The sequence below is a fragment of the Cystoisospora suis genome (genome assembly GCF_002600585.1).
Source record: "Cystoisospora suis strain Wien I chromosome Unknown contig_356, whole genome shotgun sequence".
Lineage (NCBI taxonomy): Eukaryota > Apicomplexa > Conoidasida > Eucoccidiorida > Sarcocystidae > Cystoisospora > Cystoisospora suis.
Window position 1 is genome coordinate 100,314 of NW_027153157.1, and position 19,526 is coordinate 119,839.

The following is a 19,526-nucleotide window of genomic DNA, read 5'->3' on the forward strand; positions in this document are numbered from 1 at the left end:
ACGTGCAGCGGGTCTCCGAAGCAGAGTACGGAGAGGGAGAAGGATGTACCAACTTGTGCTTGCCTACGCTGTTTCTGGCTGTCCTTATAACGCTTTCCTGGTCACGCAGGCATTCGGCCGCTACGCTCTAAGCAGTAATGACAAGTTCATCAAAGATCTTCGGAACAGAGTTATCTACGGGCCGTGGGCTCTCAACTGGAATCGCGCCATAACGAGCAGGTGAGGCTCAGGACTTTCCTTTCACTCAAATTTCACCGGCGGAGAGGTGGACTGTCAATGCTTTGGTTGTCTTCGCAGCCGCCTCGCTTTGTGAATATAGACGGTCCTCGGTTTCTCTAAAACTGTCCCTGGAACAGCGTACGAGAGCGCGGCCTCAGTTGAAGTGGCAGACTGCGTGCTCGGTGTCGCGCAGAGCGTAGACGGAACTAGGGTACGCTCTCGCCAGAGCTGCGGCTTAGCGGCATCTTGGAAGCCTCATTCACCGGTCTATTTTTACTTGACGCGGGTGTCACTCCTGTGGTGTCCAACCTATGTCCCCCATCTTCGAATTAATTTTCCCCCGTTCACATTTGGGATCCACTCTTAGCCACCGTGCGGCATACTTGTGTACTATAGCTCTTGTCTCTGTTTGCACTTACTTCTCTGTTTCAGGACGACACGTGTTTCTCTAGGAGGTCGGCGCGGAGCTGTCAGTGTAGGGAGCAGCGCGTCGAGTTACGTGACAACTGCCAACGTTAACTGGAACAGGACGGCTGTGACGTTTGCCGTCCGGCCAAATGACCAAGCCGTGAAGCTTGGCGTTCTGCGAGGACGCTACGGCGTTGACATCGCTAGGTCTAACCGTCTACGGGTACGTAGGTGTTCGCTGCTGGGCATCTGAGTTTTTGGTGAATCCGAGAATCTCTGTACCTGTAGTTGTGGAGCTTTCGTGGCGAAGCATATTGCTGGCATTGGTTGGTGAGCCCTGCGTCCGGGGAGGCGAGCTTGACGTCGGGATAGGAAAGAGCAGTGACGTACGTAATTACTGAGTCCGGGACGCGCATACCTTAGAACTACTCAGCAGTCAGGCGCTGTCCCCTGCACGGAGTGGTGCCTCCGCTGCACTGGTGAGGCCACGAAGTATGAAGGGGTGCGTGTTTGAACCTGACCGGGCCTGCTAATGGAGACCAAGCACAGCGTGCTGCCTTCTGTAGTACCTATTGCCACACTGGGTAAGACTGGCCTCACCACCTTCCAGTGTGAGTCCGCGGTGTCGAGTGAGAGAAGAGGGGCAAGGCGAAGAAGGTATTTGTTGTGTCCACGCGTAGATCAGATGCGTGAGCCACTCGATTCAGCGCGGGGTCGACAAGGCGCCGAGTCGCAAGGGGACGACGTGATTCTGTCGACTCCGACATTCGATTGGCGGCGACCAAACAGAGAGCCCCTCGTACCAGCCGTCGGAGTGACCAGGGTTCAGCTAGCTGCCTCTTCGTGATGAGAGTGGTCGTTTCCCACCACAACAGAGATGTTGCTTACACAGTCGCCAGGGAGATCGCCTGTTCATCTGCATCAGTTGAGCGCCGCTCTCGATCCTGTGCGACTTCTTTGTTTCAGACGTCTGCTGTAGAGACCGTGATGCGCTATGTGGAAACTGCCACTGTAGTGGACCAGATAAACCGGACTTACGGGCAGAGAGTCCGCATTCGTCGCTTCAGTTTCAATTACACAAGGGATTTCACGATTCCACGGTTCGACTCGCCAGGCCGAACCCCGGGTTTGCGTCAGGAGCTTGCTGTCAACTGGGGCTCTCTCGGTATCAGTGTGGGCACGGATGTTCCCGACAACGAATACGCAATTTCAGTGGGCCTGCGCGGTTATCAGTTCTCTGTCTTGCGAGACTTTTTCCAGCGTCTGACACAGTTCCAAGGGAACTGGGGACGCGGTTGGCAGCTCGAGATTGCCACAAAGTTCGAGGATCCAGTCAGTCAGCTGATCTACTATCAGGTCGGCTTCGGGAGACTAGGTCGCCTCTATGCTACTGCAGGCGCCGGTGTTGGGTCAGAGGGAACGCCGATGGCGCTTGTGCAGGTTCAGGGCAACGACGCCAGTGTGGCATTCAAGGCCGTGGAAGAAGCCGGAGTTCGTATCTTCAATATCGGTTTCACTGTTGGACGATTCACGTACAGCTGGGATTCGGTCGTCGACTACAACAAGATTGCCTTGCCACTTTCGCCCATCAACGCCGTTCTCAAAACGCTACTCGAAGTCACTCCGTAGCGCGGGTCCATGTGCCTCGGCCTTCTACAGCATTCGTACAGCGAGGCCGCCTTGGTTAATCGAAGAAACCGTTCGCTGCTACGTGGTGGACTGTTTCCGTGATCCGTGGGAAGGGCCAGCTTTTGTGAGGACGTGGTCTGGAGTAATGGGACTCAACAGTAGAAGCATCCTGGACGTGGTCTCCCGTCAGTAAAGCCTGTTCTGAACAAGTCCGGAGTGCATGACATTTGGCTTTTCCGCTCCGTCCGACAAGCGCACGGTCTCGTCTCTCGTTTTCCTTTGACAGGCCAACAATCGTTTCGTTTCTGTGTGGTAGACACACATCGGCGTCGTCATAGCGAAGAATGACGGAGTCATCATTCGTACTCCTTGGACACTCAGGGTACTACATCGTGACATTGATGTGAGACGACGTGCCTCTTGAGGTAGTAAACTCAATGCTGTTACCAGCCGTTTCTTTCCAGTACCCTTCGGCTGCCTATGCTGCGCGTCTTGCGCACGCATGTGCCTAGTGTTACTCAGTCCCGCTGCGATGTGAAAACACTCCGTCAGGGACTCGGAAGAAAGATCAGACGCAGGGTCTATGGACCACCGTAGCCCGCCATGTCGCCTCTGGTGTCAGGTGCCTTTCTCCAGCTCCCTGTGACTGATGCACTTGGCACATGCCTTGCCTCAATAGACGCAGCGTAGCTGATTCTGACTGGGATGTTAGCTCTACCATCAGCCAGGAAGGTATGTTCACGGTACCCTGAACAGTTGCAGACTGAACTGGCTATGAGGTAGATACACCGCGTGCGCCAGAGCTTTTTTCGCCCCAAGCGCCGGACACAAGAGAATGCCCCATCGACAGAACATAGTAGTCCCAAAAATATCCCACTAGGAAAGAATGCAGTAGAATCCACATACTTCAAAACCTGTATTGAACTGAAACAGAAACTAAAAAAACGACAGGAAGCTGACACCAACTCATTCCACCTCGATCACACATTCAAGGTCTCCTGACGTTGCCTCAGCTCCCTGTACACCGGTAGGCCGCGTCTCCCCGACTTTCAAGACTTCTTCAGTCTTCCGTCTTTTGTTCTCTCCTGGTGCAGCAGCCCCGGGAGCGTCAGCCTCTCCAGTAGTTCCTCTTTTCGCCCCTCCTCCTCCTCTTTGAGTGCTATCAGCTCCCACAGCAGATGCAGTAAGACCGTCAGGGGATGACTGAGATGCCACAGCACCAGCATTAGCTGTCTCCTGTCCCCCCCCACTGTCTCCTTTTGGCCCTCCTCGCTGTCCTGCGCTTCGTCCGGTACCACTCGGTCTCCCCTTCTTCACGCTTTCTCCTCCGCCTCCTCCCGAAACTTTTCCGCTTTTCAAGAACAACTCCATTGATGGAGCACCCGCTCGAGTAGCTTTTCCGAAAGCCGCAAGAGCTTCTTTGGCCTTTTCGATCTCTTGAACCTCCATGCCACATCTCACTGGCAAACCCAAAGAGAGTTTCATCACAGCGACTCCCGGTGTGGGTGTCGTCGCGTGTGCGGTTTGGTCCTTGTTCTCCTCATTAGGGTTAGGGCAAGGAACAGGAGGATTATGATACAAGAGTTTTCTACATGCCATGACAAAGGCAGTCTCTAATCGAGTCTGTAACTCTTCAAGAGCGTGTTCTATGGAAATCACCTCTGCTTCATCCCTTCCATCCATAGTCATACGACCCTCCGTTGCACCAGCCCCGGCTGTACGTAGAGATCGGAGTTTCCTAAGTAATTGCATAGGTTGCTGTGGAGCAGCACCTCGTATGGCGACTACAGCATCACGTAAAAGACGTAAGAGACGTCCATCAATACTAGCTGTTGTCCCATCATATGTATTCTGTGGTTCAACCTCAGGGACACCGACATCTGGGAACAGCTGTGTTATAGCACGGTGCATTTCACGCATATCAAGTACATCAGGACAGCTCATTACGAGGGTCTCAAAGACCGTTACAGCTCCATCTAATAATGACCGAACTACTTCGGCCTGCATCTCGCTATTGGTTTGTTGCGCATCTTCATCTAAAATCGTACTGCTTGTCCCTGCGCCTCCACCACTACCTGTTACAGGGCCCCCCTGAGTATTTTGCAGTTGAAGAACTTGAGACTGGATACTATGAAGCTCACTCCCCGGACGTGGTGGAGAAGAAGGATCGTCTATCAGACCTAACTGAAGTTCATTCTGAAGTTGTAAAAGCTGTACACGTCTAAGTAACTTGAGCTGCGCATCGAGCTGCTCCACAATAAGCTTTACACCTTGAACAACTTCATCTAAGGTCTCGATCTTTTCTAAACCACCGTATATCCACCCTTCTCCGGCAACTACTGAAGAGGTATTGGCATCAGCTGATAGAGACGTAGACGATGAATCATCTTTTCCGCCCCCATCTCCCTTCATTCCTGATTTCTCTTGGACATCTTCTGCGCGAAAACGTGTCAGCTGTTCTTCCTTCTTCTTTTCTGTTCGTTTCAGTGTGAACTTCGCTAGAAGAACAACTGCTGCCGATGTAGCAAGATAGAGCCGCAGTTTGGATCGGTCATATGCAGGTCTCCGTTGCTTTAGAGCTTGATAATGATTACTTAGCCATGCATCGGGAGGTAAGAGCTTCGGACAACCTCGAGCATATAGATGACGTAGATGACGTAAGGCAAGGGAGGCATGACCTGAGATGAGCGCCGCGTCGACTAGTAACAAGCGGGGAATACTTGTCCACAGACCGGCTTGCCGGCTGGAATGATAACATCAGAGAAAGAAAAAAAAGAAAAGGCAAAGAAAGAGAGAGATAAATCAGTTGTTAAGATAGTTTGATCCATATAGAGATTCACCACACTGGACTGAAAAAGAGCCTATGAGGTGTCATGTCCTGGGATGACAGCACCTTACACTATAACAGGTGCATATCCACCCATACATATCTACATAGAAAATACGTCCACGCTCTACACACATTATCCACTCTACACATATACACGCATATAAACCTACTGAATCATACGGGAAGAGATGCCTTCAGACATCCACTTCTCTGGCGTTATTCTAACAACAGTTGTCTTCTCTAGCTCGATCTCTTCTTTTTCTCCTCTCACTCTTTCTTCTTGGTTCTTCTCTATCTCCGTCATCTTGATCACGTGAAGAGAAGGACATGCAGATCCACCCTTGTAACAGTCACACACACTCCTCCTCACCCCCCCTAGGTATGTTGAAAACGCTTCCATTCCCCACCGTTACCAGAAGAAAGAATTCAGGGCATTTGCTGAGGTAGGATTGACTCAACTGGCTCAGACCACATCTACCTACCTACATCCGTCCACCTCCTCAAGCAGGTAGGGAGGTATACACCGAGGTATAAGAACGACTGCCTAACCAGCAAGCCTTAACCTAGGACGCCGCGCATAAAGAACTTCTCCCGCAGACAAAAACACACACACACTCTCACCTCTTTCTGATTCGCTATTGACCTAGGCTCGAAGCATCTCAGGGAGCACCAGGGACAAAAGAGACTTTCCTCATAATAAAAAAGGGACATGAAAGCACAACCCGCCATCACCGCAGGGATGCTGTCGACTGGTCCAAGCAGATGGCTACATACAAACATATGTATACACATATAAAGATATATGGACATGTATATAGGTATATTTACATATCCAGGCACACACTGATGCACATCCACGCATGTATGCATGGGTGTATAGAATATCGAAGAGTGTGTAATATGTAACGTCTGTTGTCTTACCTTTTCAACGCTAAGTACTGTAGCACCTCAATACAATCAGCGACAACATCGGCTGGAGAACTGAAAGGTCTCAAGATGTCTAGATCTTCTTTTGTCTCTTGATTCTCTTCATGTTGTTCTTCTTCTTTCTCATGATCCACAGAAACGAACAACTGTTGACGTGAGCGTAGTCTTGTGAATTCTGTCTTGATGTCTCGATCTTTTTCTCCTCTCAGATAATGTCGAATCAAGCGATCAAGTCTCTTATCAAATCCTCTGTTGTCTCCCTGTGTGTTCCGGTCTCCTGCCTCTTGTTGTTCTCTCTTCTCTTCACCCCCATGTGACTTCTTCCAAGGAAAGAGTGCTGCGACTTTCCATAGAGCTCCCTTTGACGCCACAAGGACTTTCAGTCTTAGTGCATGCAAATGATATAAAGGCATAGCTAATGGTAGAACATCTCCATCCGCTTCTACAAGCTCCTCCATATCTGTTAAAGCTTCGTAGTAATGCCTCAAAGAGACACGAGCAGAAACGAAGTTCTTCTTCTTCTTCTCCGGCTCGCATGAGTTCGCCGCCGGAGTTGTTGTCGCCTCTCCCTCCTTATCTTTCTTCTCGAGCATCGACGGATCCTTTTCTCTCTCTAATACCTCTCCCTCAGAAGAAGAAGAAGATTCTCTCGTCGTCTCCGCCTTTTCTGTTTTACGGCGTTTATTCTGTCTTTCACTTGTATCTTTCATCTGAGCTTCAACTGAGCTTGGGTCTAACATAGCTTCAGCTCCAAAAGCCTGGATACACGACATCATCAAGGCATCTGATGCGTCACATAAGGCTGATGCATAGAATACACTTGCTATACAGAGACGACGATCTTCTCCACACAGTCTCTTCTCCTCGCCTTCTTCTCTTTCTTTCTCTCCTTCTTCTAAAAGACTCGTCTTTTGACTGTTGCTCTTCTTCTCTTCTTCGTCTTGTCTTTCATTCCCGTCACCATTCATCATGACAACGTCGACTTCTCCTTCTCCTCTACCCCCCTGCGAGAGAATCTTCACCTCTTCAGCATCTTCATAGGGATAATGTCTTGCAGCATGTGTCAGCTCATTACATACAGATTTGATAGCTGCTAAGACACCTGTGATTTCCCCTTGAGGTAGTCTCACGAGATCCTTATATTGAGCAGGGAGCTGAATCGTCCACTGAGCTAATCGAGCGAGCCACTTCGATCGCATTAAAGGCAAAGGCCATAGAAAGGTCTCTGCGTCCACCCACATCTTACAGCGAGATAAGGACGCCGTCGATGTCCATCTCCAGACCTCCTTCCCGTCCTCGTCCCCTAGCTTCTCCACCCCAAAGAGCTTTCTTCCTTCTGAAGGAGCTGAACCCCCTGTAGACAGCGTGTCTATAGACGAGACACTCGTCTCCTCCTTCGATGGAGAAGAAGAAGGTGTAGAAATCTTGTTGTTATGAGTTAGCGTCTCCGTCTTCTTTGATACAATGTCTTCCCGCACGTTGAATGCCGCCGCTGTTAGAGCAAGAGCTCTGGCGTCATAAACAAATCGAAGAAGACCACTTGCTTCTACAATAAAGCTGCGAAGAGCACGCACGTCTTCTACTGTAGGTACAGCTATCAGATACCCTTGGCCTCGTCTCCCCCGCGTCGAAGGGTCATAATCCTCTGTTAGTGAAGAATCTTGGGGTAGAGATTGCCCCGCGTCTCCTTCTGATTCTAAGACAGCTAGCATTTGCTTCGCTTCTTCTTCTTCCTCTTGAGAAGAAGTCAGGATGTTCTTCTTAGAAGAACTCTTCTTAGAATCTGCTACTGTAGTAGGATGATCTTGCCCCCCTTGGCCTCCGTTGAGTTCATCTTCTTCTTCTCCTCCTCCTCCTTCTCTGTTCTTTTCTTTTCCTAGGAGAAGTTTCTGTAATTCACTTAGAGATCCATCCCCTCTACTTCCTAATGGTGCCTTAGCAAAGAGACTAGCTAGAAACAGACAGTTACTACGGGTCTTGTCTTTACTGTCACCCCCCCCTGCTGTCCATCTTTGTCTATGGAGATCAGCAGCTATAGCTGCATAAGGACGCCGTGAAGTCATAGTCTGATTGTTTGTATATCGGAAATGCTTCCATAGAAGAACAACGAGAAGAAGAGCATCGAGACGTGCCACTACAAACCGCCATTGTAGCTCAGCAGGATCATCGATCTTCTTACTGCTCTGTTTCATCTTGGACCACCATGAACTAGAAAGGATAGCCACATTCAACTTCTCCCATATATTTTCACGCGTTGTAGCGGTTTTTGCTTCAACCATTTCGAAGCGACTCTTCATGTCGATATTCACCTCCTTGAGTGCATTGAAGCGCTTCATTGCAGCTAGCCATATCTCACCACAAAGATTACTCACTAGACACGCATGGGCAAAGAGTTGCAACAAGATCTCTTCACATGGAGCTGCCTTATCTCCAGGACACCCTACATATCTCCATAGAACAGACACCATTGAAGAAGTCGACGATGCTAAATCTCCTACTGCTGCTGCTGTCGTTCCTTTCTTTCCTGTCATCGTACTCATCGACATCATAGAACTCTTGCCTCCTCCTCCTCCTCCTGCTCCACCATTCCTTGGAAACTCTCGAGTATTCCCCCCCACTGCAGTCTTTCCGCTGAAGTTCAAGGAGGAAGTATTGAGAGAGGAGCTGAGGGTATGTAAAGACCCGGGAGGAAGATGTCCTAGCTGATTTTCTTCTAAGGCTCCCTTCCTCATATAGTTGAAGAGTTTGTTCTGTGAGACAAAAGCTGATGGATGACCTCCACCGAAACCGGTAAGAAGTCCGCCACCCCCTGCAGCTGCATGTTTATCTAAGAGAAGAAGAACCACCTCAAGAAGGAGACATGCAAGAGATGTCCATAGAGATGGATTCGCTGGGGCTAAAGCAGCCGTACGTGCCGCTAAACCAACCCGTTCTAACGCTTCAACTTCCGTGGATGCTGTTCGCTGAGATTGTTGAAGAAGTTGAAGAAGATGAAGAGAAAAGCCTCGAAGACTTGGCGGACTCCCATGCAACGGCCTTTGCCCTACAGCAGATAGGGCTGAGGCAGCTAACACTCGAGAGATCGAAATCACTGTGCCATAGGGAAGACGATCAGGAGTGAACGACGGCAACAGCAACACCCCAGAGGGCGCATCATGTACGTCTGATGGTATATGATCGGAGGCCTTTCCTCGATAAAGTAATCGTGCATGCAGAAGGTCTTGCAACCTTGCAATCGATTCCTTGGATTCTTTCTCGGAGATTTCGTCGCCTCTTGAACCATCCTTCATCGCACCTACTCCACTGTTTGATTCCGAATACCAAAAAAGAGGACAAGGAAGAGACGTCAAAGAACTCGACCTCTCTTTTCCTTCTTCTTCTTCGGAAGATACGAAGCTCTTAGGTTCAGTGCGATCGCCCCCGGTGGAGGGGGGCCAATAAGCGTCTAAGAGAGATTGATGTTTGGATGAAGGAATGAAATGCAATAGAAGAAGAGTTTGTAATAGATGAAGTTTATAGATATGCTGAGAATAGGGTGTATAGACATAAAGAGGGGCGACACCAAGACTCGTTGGATTGGCTTGATGTATGAATTTCTTCCCTCCTTCCACTTTCGCTAGACATCTTAGTCGAACTTCTAGATCTTCTTCTGTCTGTTCTGAGTACCCATAAGAAGAAGACGACAAGCCTGTCCTCCAAACTCCTTCATTCCCTCTCTGATCACTAGATATCTCTTGTGTCGATGCGATGGACTTGAGATATGCACGGGCTACCCATGGTGGAGTTGTTTTGGAGATGTCACTTTTAGAGGCTTCATCAGCATTCGATGGTTCTATAAGATGACAAATAGATCGAAGAGAAGGAAGAGGTCGCAATAGAGCCACCTCCTGCTGGCTCTGGAAAGAACTGCTGGCCCCGTCGATCTGCTGTTGAAGAATCTGCTGCATCTGTAGAGGGATCTGCAAAGGCTGAGAGAGTTGAAGTTGCTGAACGGAGAGTAAGAGAAAGAGGTGAAGATATCGAGGAAGAACAAGAGGATCGGCTGCATGCGACCAGAATAATGAAAAAGTTAGACCAGGTGGATAAGGAAAAGGTAAAGGAGAAAGACACGTCGATGAAGGTAAATGAAGAAATGGTGGAAGATATGAAGGGACAGATACCTCCGGAGGACTTGGGGAATTGAAAAGTAGAGTATCTGACGCAGCAATTGCACTACGTCCAAACTCCCGTGTCTCCCTTGATGGGAAGAGGAACGTCGAGATGGAGAGAGGCTGTACATACACATCAGAAGAAACAGTCACAGGCGCAGCACCACCACGCGCACGCAATGATTCTGATGACTAAAAGAGACGAAACACAAGAAGACTTCTTCTCTCATCTACTAAAAAGAAAGAAAGAGGACATAGAGGAAGAGAAGAACGTGTGTGAAAAGAAAAGACAAAAAAGTCGTTCCTCGTATGAATGGAACGTATACCTTATCAACAGGCAGAACCATCTTCGGACTCGACGAGAAAAACAAGAAGAGACAGACGTCTGACTTAGGTACGTGAAGAAAGAAAGAGATCGAAGTAGAGACTATCATCCACCCAGAACATGTCAACGTATACAACGTCTATTGAAACAAAGGAGAGGACAACGAACCGCTGAAGAAACAACAAGAAACATGTAGAGATAGAAAGGGTGTACATACGACAGAGGGCGTGGTACCTATCATACTCAGTACATCTCCACTTAGCACTACCGAATCTAGAGAGAAACAGACTGCAGAAAAGAAACGAAAACAACTTAGAGAAACACTGCTTTCTTGTTCATTCATCGATCCATCATCGGAAAGGAGCGGTATCTATCCATCTACCTATCTCTCTCTAACTGTAAGACAGAATCGACAGTTGTTTGCATCATTCAGGGTTGAGCTGCGCTCCCTATGAAAATATTCGACTTGTTCTCGTCCATTCCATGAAGTTTCTCCACAGTCTAAGGCCCAATCTGATATATAGAGGTACGGGTTGCTGCTAGGAGAGATCACATACCAGATGAATGTGTATGTGCCAAGACACCTCAGACACCAAGCATATCTCTTCCAAGGAATTTTGATCAAAGATTTTCTAGAGCCCTGTCCCGCTATACAGTTATCTAGGCTTCCGCTGTATATGGATAGATATGCTCTATGTGTCGATGATCAGGCAGAAGATCCTGGGCGTGTTCTGAAGTCTGTGGAAACGATTTAAATAGACAGAGATCTAATTATACAAGAAGCTCTTCCTCGATAAAAGAGAAGAGTAGAGAGAAGAGAGAACATCGGAGAGAGATGGGACAAAAGCCGCTCGTCCTTGTTGTCTTACTTTTCCTTTAGATGGGCGCTCTGTTGCCCATGGTGCACATCTTTGGACAGCCCGGTGTATGTACACCCCAAGAATAGCTGCAGGGAGAGAACCTTCAACAAAGTTACTTCTCATTTGTTCCTTTGTCGTTTTCATCACGAGTTTATCTAGTGGTGGAGTAGGTCTTAAGACCGGCTGTCCATACACTAGAAAATAACAGCATGCAATACAATGTGCGATATCGCCTAATCTGTCTGAGACTTCACTAGCTGCCCAGCACCATTTCTTTCCTTGTCGTTCTTTTCTTAGAGTCTTCCTCGTTCCATCATCCTCATCGTCTTTTCTTTCTGGTGTATTTGATATCATATCAGTCTTTCTTGAAATACTACTCGGGGAAGGCTTTTTCCATACGCCTGCCGCCCTAGAATAAGACATCTCCTCTGTTAGAGCTGTCGCTGCCCTTTGCACTTGGAGAAGTCGAGCAGCAAGAGGAATAACGAGAAACACATTACTTCCAGAGATAGTTGTGAAAGGCGCGAATTCAGCTATAGCCTCTTCCTCATACGGCGATGTCTGTAAGGAGGTTCTATTCCCCTGAGCTTCTTCTTGTATTTCCCCTCCTCCTTCCTCTTCTTTCCTCTCTTGTACATTCTCGCTCATTTTTTGACGAAGGGCCTGTGTCATCATAGTCGTTGCTCTCTCGGCATCAGGGCCATACGACAATGAAGAAGAGACGATCCGGCTCTTAAGTGACTTGGAGAACAAGTTGTCTCCCCCTTTCTCCTGTTTGGACTTTTCTAAAGAGTCTAGGGAATTCTCAAGATGAGGAACCTCAGGTCCATCTAATGTGTATGGTGATAAAGCTTTCTCTTCTCCTCCTTCTCCTTGTCTCTGGAAATTTGAACGAGGAGAAGAAGAACACACTGCCGCAGAAGCACACACGAGAAGCTCCTGTTCAAAGCCTCGCACACATGAGATTCGCATGACTCGCAAACAAAGCTGTAAAGCTGCAAGCGGAAGAGAAGAAGAACACACCCCTCCTGGGAGGTAAAGTTCTAAGCCGGGGAACTGTCGCTTTCCGCTACCCGAGGAGGCTTGACTGAGAGAAGATGCTCGGTCGCTGATCTGTACAAGAAAAGAAGAAACCCACAGCCAAGATTAAAGAAGAATCTTTCCTCCTCCATTTTTCACAGTCGTCTTTTAAAAGTCTAGGGGTGGGTAGATGCTTTGGACTGGTGTCCTCACGATGTAGATATGTGTGTGTGGATATATAGATCGATTACGTGGAGACAGTTTACATGGACAATCCACACGTGCAAAGGAGGAGATGCGCAGCTTTCCCTAGAGAACGTCATATATATATGTATATAGAGTGCTTGCATGCATGCATGCAAAGTCTATTATTGTGAGTCATATGCTAGACATAGAAGAGTTTCACAAATGGATCCACAACACTCGAAATAGCCGCGAGGATAGAATCGCTGAACTGGTCTACCCTTGCTTGCTTGTCGAGATAGAGAGATGAATGAACAAAGAGATCTATAAGTTGATAAATAGACAAACAGAGAGATACATAGACAGATAGGTCGCCTCAGTAGAACGGGTAGATTCTCTGGTCCCCTAACCCCGTCGTTCTCTCATAGATATGTATGCTGAAAGAAATCCCAATTTTTCTTCACCTCATACACACATATCCCTCAACAATAGCATTGAAACGCCCGCATATAAATAAAGAAACACGATTTTCTATCTATCTATCTTTGATGTATCTCTGATCTACATGCGTACGACTAAAAATATGTCTCATAGACACACCCCCCTGATGGTTCCGTATGAGGAGAAGAGAGGGGAAGAGACTCACTACTCCTGGTCGACTTCCACCTGTTGTGGGTCTTGGTGCTGGTGCATAGACATTGATTCCCGAGAGTTTCCTTTCCCAGGGGAGTTCGTATTCTTCTCTGCATGCATTCCTCAACCATTCAGGTACTAGAGCCACAGGAGCAGGTGCGGCTGAAGCAGCTTTTGCCGCTCTTTCTCCTCGTTCACCTTTCTTGGATTTACTTTCCGACGGAAGAAGAGCCTTTCCCCCTGTACTTCCTATCGCTCCGCTTCGTTCTCCTCCTGTAGCTAGTCCCATCAATCCTTCAAGCTGTGAACTCCCTGCGCCATCACCTAACTCTCGAACGAGCATTTCAACCTCCAACGCAGACCAGACTAACTGGCCTAATCTCGCCGCATACTCACCTCCATCAAGAGCTCCTCTCTCTTCATTCCGACCAACAACCGCATCTCCTAGAGCTCCAGATAGAACCGCAGAGACAGGGGAAAGAGTATCTAAGAAAAGAGAAGATGCATCATCTCCTGCCCCTATGAGAACCCCTGTACCACCACGACCCCCACTAGGAGACCCTCTGCTAAGACTACTCCCAGTAGGTGTCGAGATAGATGTCTCCGATACTCCTCCTCCTCCGCCTCCTCGCGTCTTTGAGCTTGTTGGTGTCGGGGATGCCGCTCGAGATCCTCGAGCTGGAGTGACACCTGAAGCAGGAGGAGCGCCCGTTGAAGCGGCAGCCCCTGAGTGAGTGGCCAGTGGTCCCCCCCCTCCATCATCTAGAGTAGACATGGGAGTTGATGGATCTCGGAAACAAGAGATGTCCATAACACAGCTGTCTTCATCTTCAAGAACAGGAAGAATCCCTGTTAATGGATGTAATTGCCAGTGCAACTCTTCAGCATCATCATGGCCAGGTCGTTCTTCTTCTTCTGAAACGGTGGTCATTCTCTTCTCCCCCCTTTCACGGGGGCCCGCCGTCTCCTTCTCTTCTCTTCCAGTTGCTATGGCTTCAAGAGGTGCTCCTATCAGTAGTAAGAGAGAATGTAGACACCATCTAGCTAGCTGTCCACTGAAACATAAATCTCGCCAAGCACTTCCTCGTCTTGCAGCCATCGTGGCTAAGGCCAAAGCAGCAGAGGCCGCTGCCCCTGCCCCTCCCGCGCCACCTCCAGCGGTCACAGCAGCTATGCCTGCCGCAGCGGGGAGAAATTGGTATTTCTTCTTCTCAACGGCCGCGGTACAACAGGAACAGAAGGCTGAGACAGCGACTAATTCAGTCAAGATGAAGGCACCTAAAGCAATACATAGGCGTGATGCTGTACTATGAAGGTAGCATCCATCTGCGGGTGGAGCATTGGTAGTTTTACTAGTAGTAGTACCAGTGGAAGAGGATGAAGAGAAATCCTCATCTGGGAGATCTTCTCTTCCTCTTCTTTCCTTTGAAGGACTCCCCCTACGATCTATGGAGGCTTCACTCCTCTTATCTTCATCTCCTTGTGTCTGAGAAGAAGAAAGAGACTGTCGGTGCCTCTTCGCTGGGCTTGATGAGAAGATAGAAGCCTCTTTACCATTTGCCGTAGGGGTCCCCCCAGCACTTGATGAAGCACAAGTTGAATCGAAGAGAGAAGAATGACCATCATCTTCTTCTTCTTCTTCCTCATCTTCATCTTCTCCATCTTCTTCCATCTGAAGTTCTTGTCCTTTCACGAGCCATTTCGCAGTGGATCTATTAGGTGGGACAGCTACACCCCAGACACAGAATGGTGTATCTAGTGTAGGAAGGACTTGCTGGGCAACTTGATGAGGGGCACCAGCACGATAGCTGTCTGTTCCATTTCCCGCGTCTCTCCCTCTGCAAGCCGAGACAGAAGAAGATTGCAGACCGCTGGGGCTGTTATGATCAGGATGATGAGGACCTGTCTCCTTTTCATCTCCTACTATGACCGAAGAGGGAGAAGAGACAAAAGAACCTCTCTCCACTGTACTTGTACTACTATGCTCCCTTTCCATAGTCTCTTCTCCATCTTCGCCCCCTGTCCTACCTGAGGGAGTAGCAGGGGTTGCCGCCATAGAGGAAGAAGAAGGTAAAGGAAGAATGATCCCTGCTTGTGATGGAGAAGCGCTTGAAGAGAAGGAAAGATCAGATGAGACACATGGAGTACGCTCACGAAGACCAGCACCATGACTATGAAGCCGAAAGACTTTCAAACAAGAAAGAAAGACAGGGAGAGAGCATGTAATAGCAAGAAGAAAGCTGTCATCTACACCATAACGTTGTCGACGGACAGGCTCCATAGGATAATTCGGATTCACAGCCATTCCTAGACAAGATACAAGAGGCGCATCTAGCGTTCGGCTTGTTCGTAAAGCTAAGAGAGAGAAGATATCTCCATATAGAGACGTCAAACGTAAGAAATAACTCTCCAAGATAGGACTTATCGAGAGTAAAGTGCTCTTCCTCTTCTTCTCCGTTTTTCCTCTCTTAGGATCCAGAGATACACCCTCTCCAGGTAAGGGGCGACTCATCGCTAGAAGAGAAGTAGGAGGAGTCATCAAAGGAGTCGGATGGGAAGATGATCTAGACGAAGAGACGTTAGAGAATTCGGGTGACGTAATGGATGTCTTCTTTGATCCCCCCCTATTCATGATCGATCTTTCCTCATCTTGACATGCCGATCGGCTGGAAATCGAAGAAGAAGAGAAAGAAACAGAGGATGCACCTAACGCAGTGGTTTCGCGTGAAACACGTGAGAGAAAAGGGATCGTGGAATGAAAGAAATAGACAAGATCAGCTTGGAGATCTGGAGAAAGTAACTCGAAGCCATTACTACCATTATTTTGGAGACATGTATGCGAGGGATCTTCATTCTCAGAAGACAAATTCATAGAAGAAGGTTTCCCTTCTCCTCCTCCTCCTCCTGTTGATAATGATGAGGTCGGTTCTTCCGAAGTATAGCGCTGGGCCTGTTCTTGGACACGTGAGGCAAGAGAGACAAGATGTTGCTCTTCTTCTTTCAGCGTCTCAACTAAAGCATCGAGAATCAACGCTTCAGCTGTCTCCCCGGCTTCGGATGTAGTTTCGCCCCTCCTTCCCGTCTCTTCCCCCTCTGACGATGAACTGGCTGTAACGTTGTCTTGATCCTTCTCCAACCCAGATGAAGAAGACGGACTTGAATCTGTAGACACTTTGTCCCCTTTAGACTCTGACGAATTTTCTCCTCCTTGTTGAGAAGAGGAAGAAGCGGAAGACTTCTCTTCGGCGTCCTTCTTCATTCTGTCTTCCCCCTGAGACGCTTGATCGCAGACCCGATGCTGGTCTTGTCCTCCTAACGATGCGATAAGAGAAGATCCTGTGAATGAGGAGGAAGAAGAAGCACGATCGGGAGTATGTAAAGAAGTTAAGGTCTGAATATCGATACCTTCCGATACAACTGCTGCTATAGCTTTACGGCGTAGAAGACTGAGAGAAGGTCCCCACTCGGGTACTTCTCCCCCTCCTCCTCCTCTTGGTTCTTCCTTTGTATGATGACCAACCACATCTTCTTTCTCATCTCTTTCCTCACACGATGAAGAGGAAGAAGAACTTCTGCTTGTCTCTTCTGGTGTCTCCGTATCACCCTTGTCTGTTGAAGAGGACCCTGGTGCACCCTTCAGATGGCTTTCCTTGGAAGAAAAGGCGAATCTTCTGTCTTGTTGCTGTATATGATGATCAGCATCTTGAGAAAGTTCATCTAAGAGTGTGAGAGCAGCTAAAGCGGCTATCGCACCTTCTCCATTATCTGTAGATAAAGGAGACAAACAACTCCCGGGTGTCCCCCCGACTTTACCTTCTGCTGCTAAAGCTCCTGCCAACTGTCTTTGAAGAAGAGCTACCCATGCCAAGAGCTTCTTCATACAAAAGTTAAAGAAGACATTCGCTTCATTCTTCTTTGTCGTTCTCTCCAGAACCTCGCTAGACATCTCCCCATCTTCCGAGTTCTTCATCGTAACCGTCTTGCTCGAAAGAGGTGTTTTCTCCCTCTTTCCTTCAGCTTCATCTTTTTCTTTCTTCTCAATCTCCTCCTCCTTCCGTTGAGGTGATAGACAGGTGGGCTCACCACCGTCATAACATGCCGCAGCAGAGTAGATACACGTGCCCCCGACGTCTAGAAGCTCTTCCATCTGTTTGAGCTGGAAAGCTTTGATAGTCAAGAGGGTAAGGCGAGACATAGCGCCTTCTTCATTGTTGCTTTCTTCTTTCTTCATGATGCCTTTCTCAACACTTCCTTCTATCTTCTTATCATCTTCTTTTCTTTTCTCTTCTGCTTTCTCTCCCAGGCTCTCTTTATGATGAGCCCGTAGATCCTCACTCTGTGGCAGGAGATAAGGACTGCTTGCAGCCGCCCCAGAGAGAAGACAGAGGGCGACATCAAAGAGGAAAGAAGGGGAAAAGGATAGGGGTGAAGAGGGAGAACACCTCTCAGTCTCTTCTCTCTCTTCCTCTCTACCAAGATCGAGTTGGGTGAACCACTGACATAGAGCCTTAGCACATTTGCCTAAAGGTGTCCCTTCATACTTCGATTCCTGAGCTACTTGATGTAAAGCAGACCATGTAGATGTTTTCCACATACCAACTTTTACGAGATCTTTTGGATAGAAAGAAGCTGAGGAAGCGAAGGGCGATGAAATACTATGAGCTACAGTTTCCACCTTAACCGTTGTCTGAGGACTATGAGGAGGAGCCCATAGAGAGCTGCCCTTCGTCTTATCCGTCGATAGGGACTGTAGAGACAGCTGAGAGACGATACTAGCAACGAATGAAAAACACCGCATCGCCTCACATATGAAAGCACATAGGAAAGTACTCAAAGCAAGAGGTGTATAGACACGAGGGGGGGGTGGAGAAGACGAGAATGATGAAGGTGCTGCAACCTTTCCGTTTTCTGGTAAGAGAGGAATACAAGGAGAAGGATCTTGTGACGATGAAGGCTGCGAAAAAGAAAAGAAGGAGGCTTGAGGCGATGTAGGATACGCCGGTGCTTGCCAGTAAGACCTTGTAGAGATGAGAGCTTCAACCACCTATAGATCCGTAGATACAGAGACCACATACACACACAAAGAGAACTGGTTAAGGCCGCTAGGTTAGGAGTAGAGAAAAGAAGGAGAGGTTACTCAGCGAAAAGGAGAGTAGCCATAGAGAGATAGATGAAGAGATGTACATGGTGTAGATAGTCGACTGAAGAGAAAGACATATTCAAGTAACTTACACAGGACTGTGCTCTAAGACTTGTGCTGAAAAAGCCACAGAATGACTTCTCTCAATATGAAACTTCTATAGCTTCAAAATGAAGATATCCCGCCAGCTTGTCTGTACAGATAGTTTACACCGAGGCGCAACAAGCGAGAGACAGGCCTCAATAGTGATTCGATCCTTGTGGTCAATCGCACATACCTCCACATAGAAGAATAGGCCCCTGACAGGTAGAGTGAGTAGTCCGTTAGTCTCTCTCTGACTAAGACGCTTTGCAGACGACCACAGTGAATAGTGTATAGAGAACCTGTCCACATTCTACAGACTTCCGCCTAGACGGCTTTTTTTCTTTGCCTGCGGTGTATGATGATGTAGAGACCCCCTGACTCACGCGAACACAGGCGACCCCCGCCCATCACCTCTATGGTTTGAAGACCAACCAAAGTCCAATAGAAGCTACGCATAGACAGATCACTCTCTGCTTCACGACAACGACATCTAACTGTCTATACACCTGGGAGATGTTTACACTGGAGGGCGCAGTCATCCCACGTACCCGCATGAGAACACTAAGAAGTTCCAGGTGGACACTTCCTTCTCTTTTGTCTCCAGCTGTAGTTTGGAGTCCTAAGCGTTCTTCAATCGCCTTCAATACATGTCGCTGAGCTTCACATGAGAGAAGAAGCGTCTGATGTGTCTGTTGTCGCCCCCTCCTTTGTTCAGCGACAGGAGACTTGGGACCTTCCATGGTCTCTTGTTTCCCTTCTCCTTCATGACTTGCACATGGCGTTGTATCTCCACTGGCATCGCTAGTGAGTAAAGGCCTGAAGGGAGGAGCGAACAAAACAAACACGAGACATAGCTCACTCATCCTAAGTCGATTGCCTCCACACTTCGTGGGCTCTCTCTCTAAGAAATGTAAGAAAGACACAGGAATTTTCTGCTCCCATGGATTCTCCTTGTTTCCGCTTGTTCTTACAAGTTTTCTCTTCTTCATGCCGTCTCCATTATACACTCCATACCACATGGCCATATCTCTGCTCAGTTGGACGAGACTGATCGCATGCAGACAACTCGAACTGAAGAAGAATGATTGTGAGAATTTCATGAATATGAAGAATTTTGAAG

General features: G+C 48.3%; 2 protein-coding genes across 2 annotated transcripts in view; one reads left to right on the plus strand and one right to left on the minus strand.

The window, feature by feature from the left end:
- The window catches only part of CSUI_000903 (uncharacterized protein), a gene marked incomplete at both ends in the record, with an annotated part of 6,067 nt that extends 3,811 nt beyond the window's left edge, over window positions 1-2,256 (plus strand). The window contains 3 exons of the mRNA XM_068061110.1: window positions 110-219; window positions 652-850; window positions 1,594-2,256. Coding sequence (XP_067926926.1) covers window positions 110-219; window positions 652-850; window positions 1,594-2,256 — 972 coding nt within the window. The remainder of the gene's footprint in view (window positions 1-109; window positions 220-651; window positions 851-1,593) is intronic.
- A 689-nt stretch (window positions 2,257-2,945) lies between these two features.
- Window positions 2,946-19,483, minus strand: CSUI_000904 (uncharacterized protein). Its single transcript, XM_068061111.1, has 6 exons — window positions 19,378-19,483; window positions 18,955-19,222; window positions 13,196-18,226; window positions 11,356-12,459; window positions 6,008-10,284; window positions 2,946-4,999 (listed from the first exon to the last, which is right to left on the minus strand). The coding sequence occupies exons 2-6, from the start codon at window positions 19,144-19,146 to the stop codon at window positions 3,223-3,225; spliced, it is 12,381 nt and encodes a 4,126-aa protein (XP_067926927.1). The 5' UTR covers window positions 19,147-19,222; window positions 19,378-19,483; the 3' UTR covers window positions 2,946-3,222.
- Between the last annotated feature and the right edge of the window lie 43 nt (window positions 19,484-19,526).

Excerpts from the sequence above, each read along its gene's own strand:
- CSUI_000904 (XM_068061111.1), bottom strand. The coding sequence starts at position 19,146 with ATGGAAGGTCCCAAGTCTCCTGTCGCTGAACAAAGGAGGGGGCGACAA. Across the intron at positions 12,460-13,195 it reads GTGGAAGTCGACCAGGAGTA|ATCAGCGACCGAGCATCTTC; the intron begins GTGAGTCTCTTC and ends TTTCTTGTACAG. Across the intron at positions 5,000-6,007 it reads CAGTACTTAGCGTTGAAAAG|CCGGCAAGCCGGTCTGTGGA; the intron begins GTAAGACAACAG and ends TTATCATTCCAG.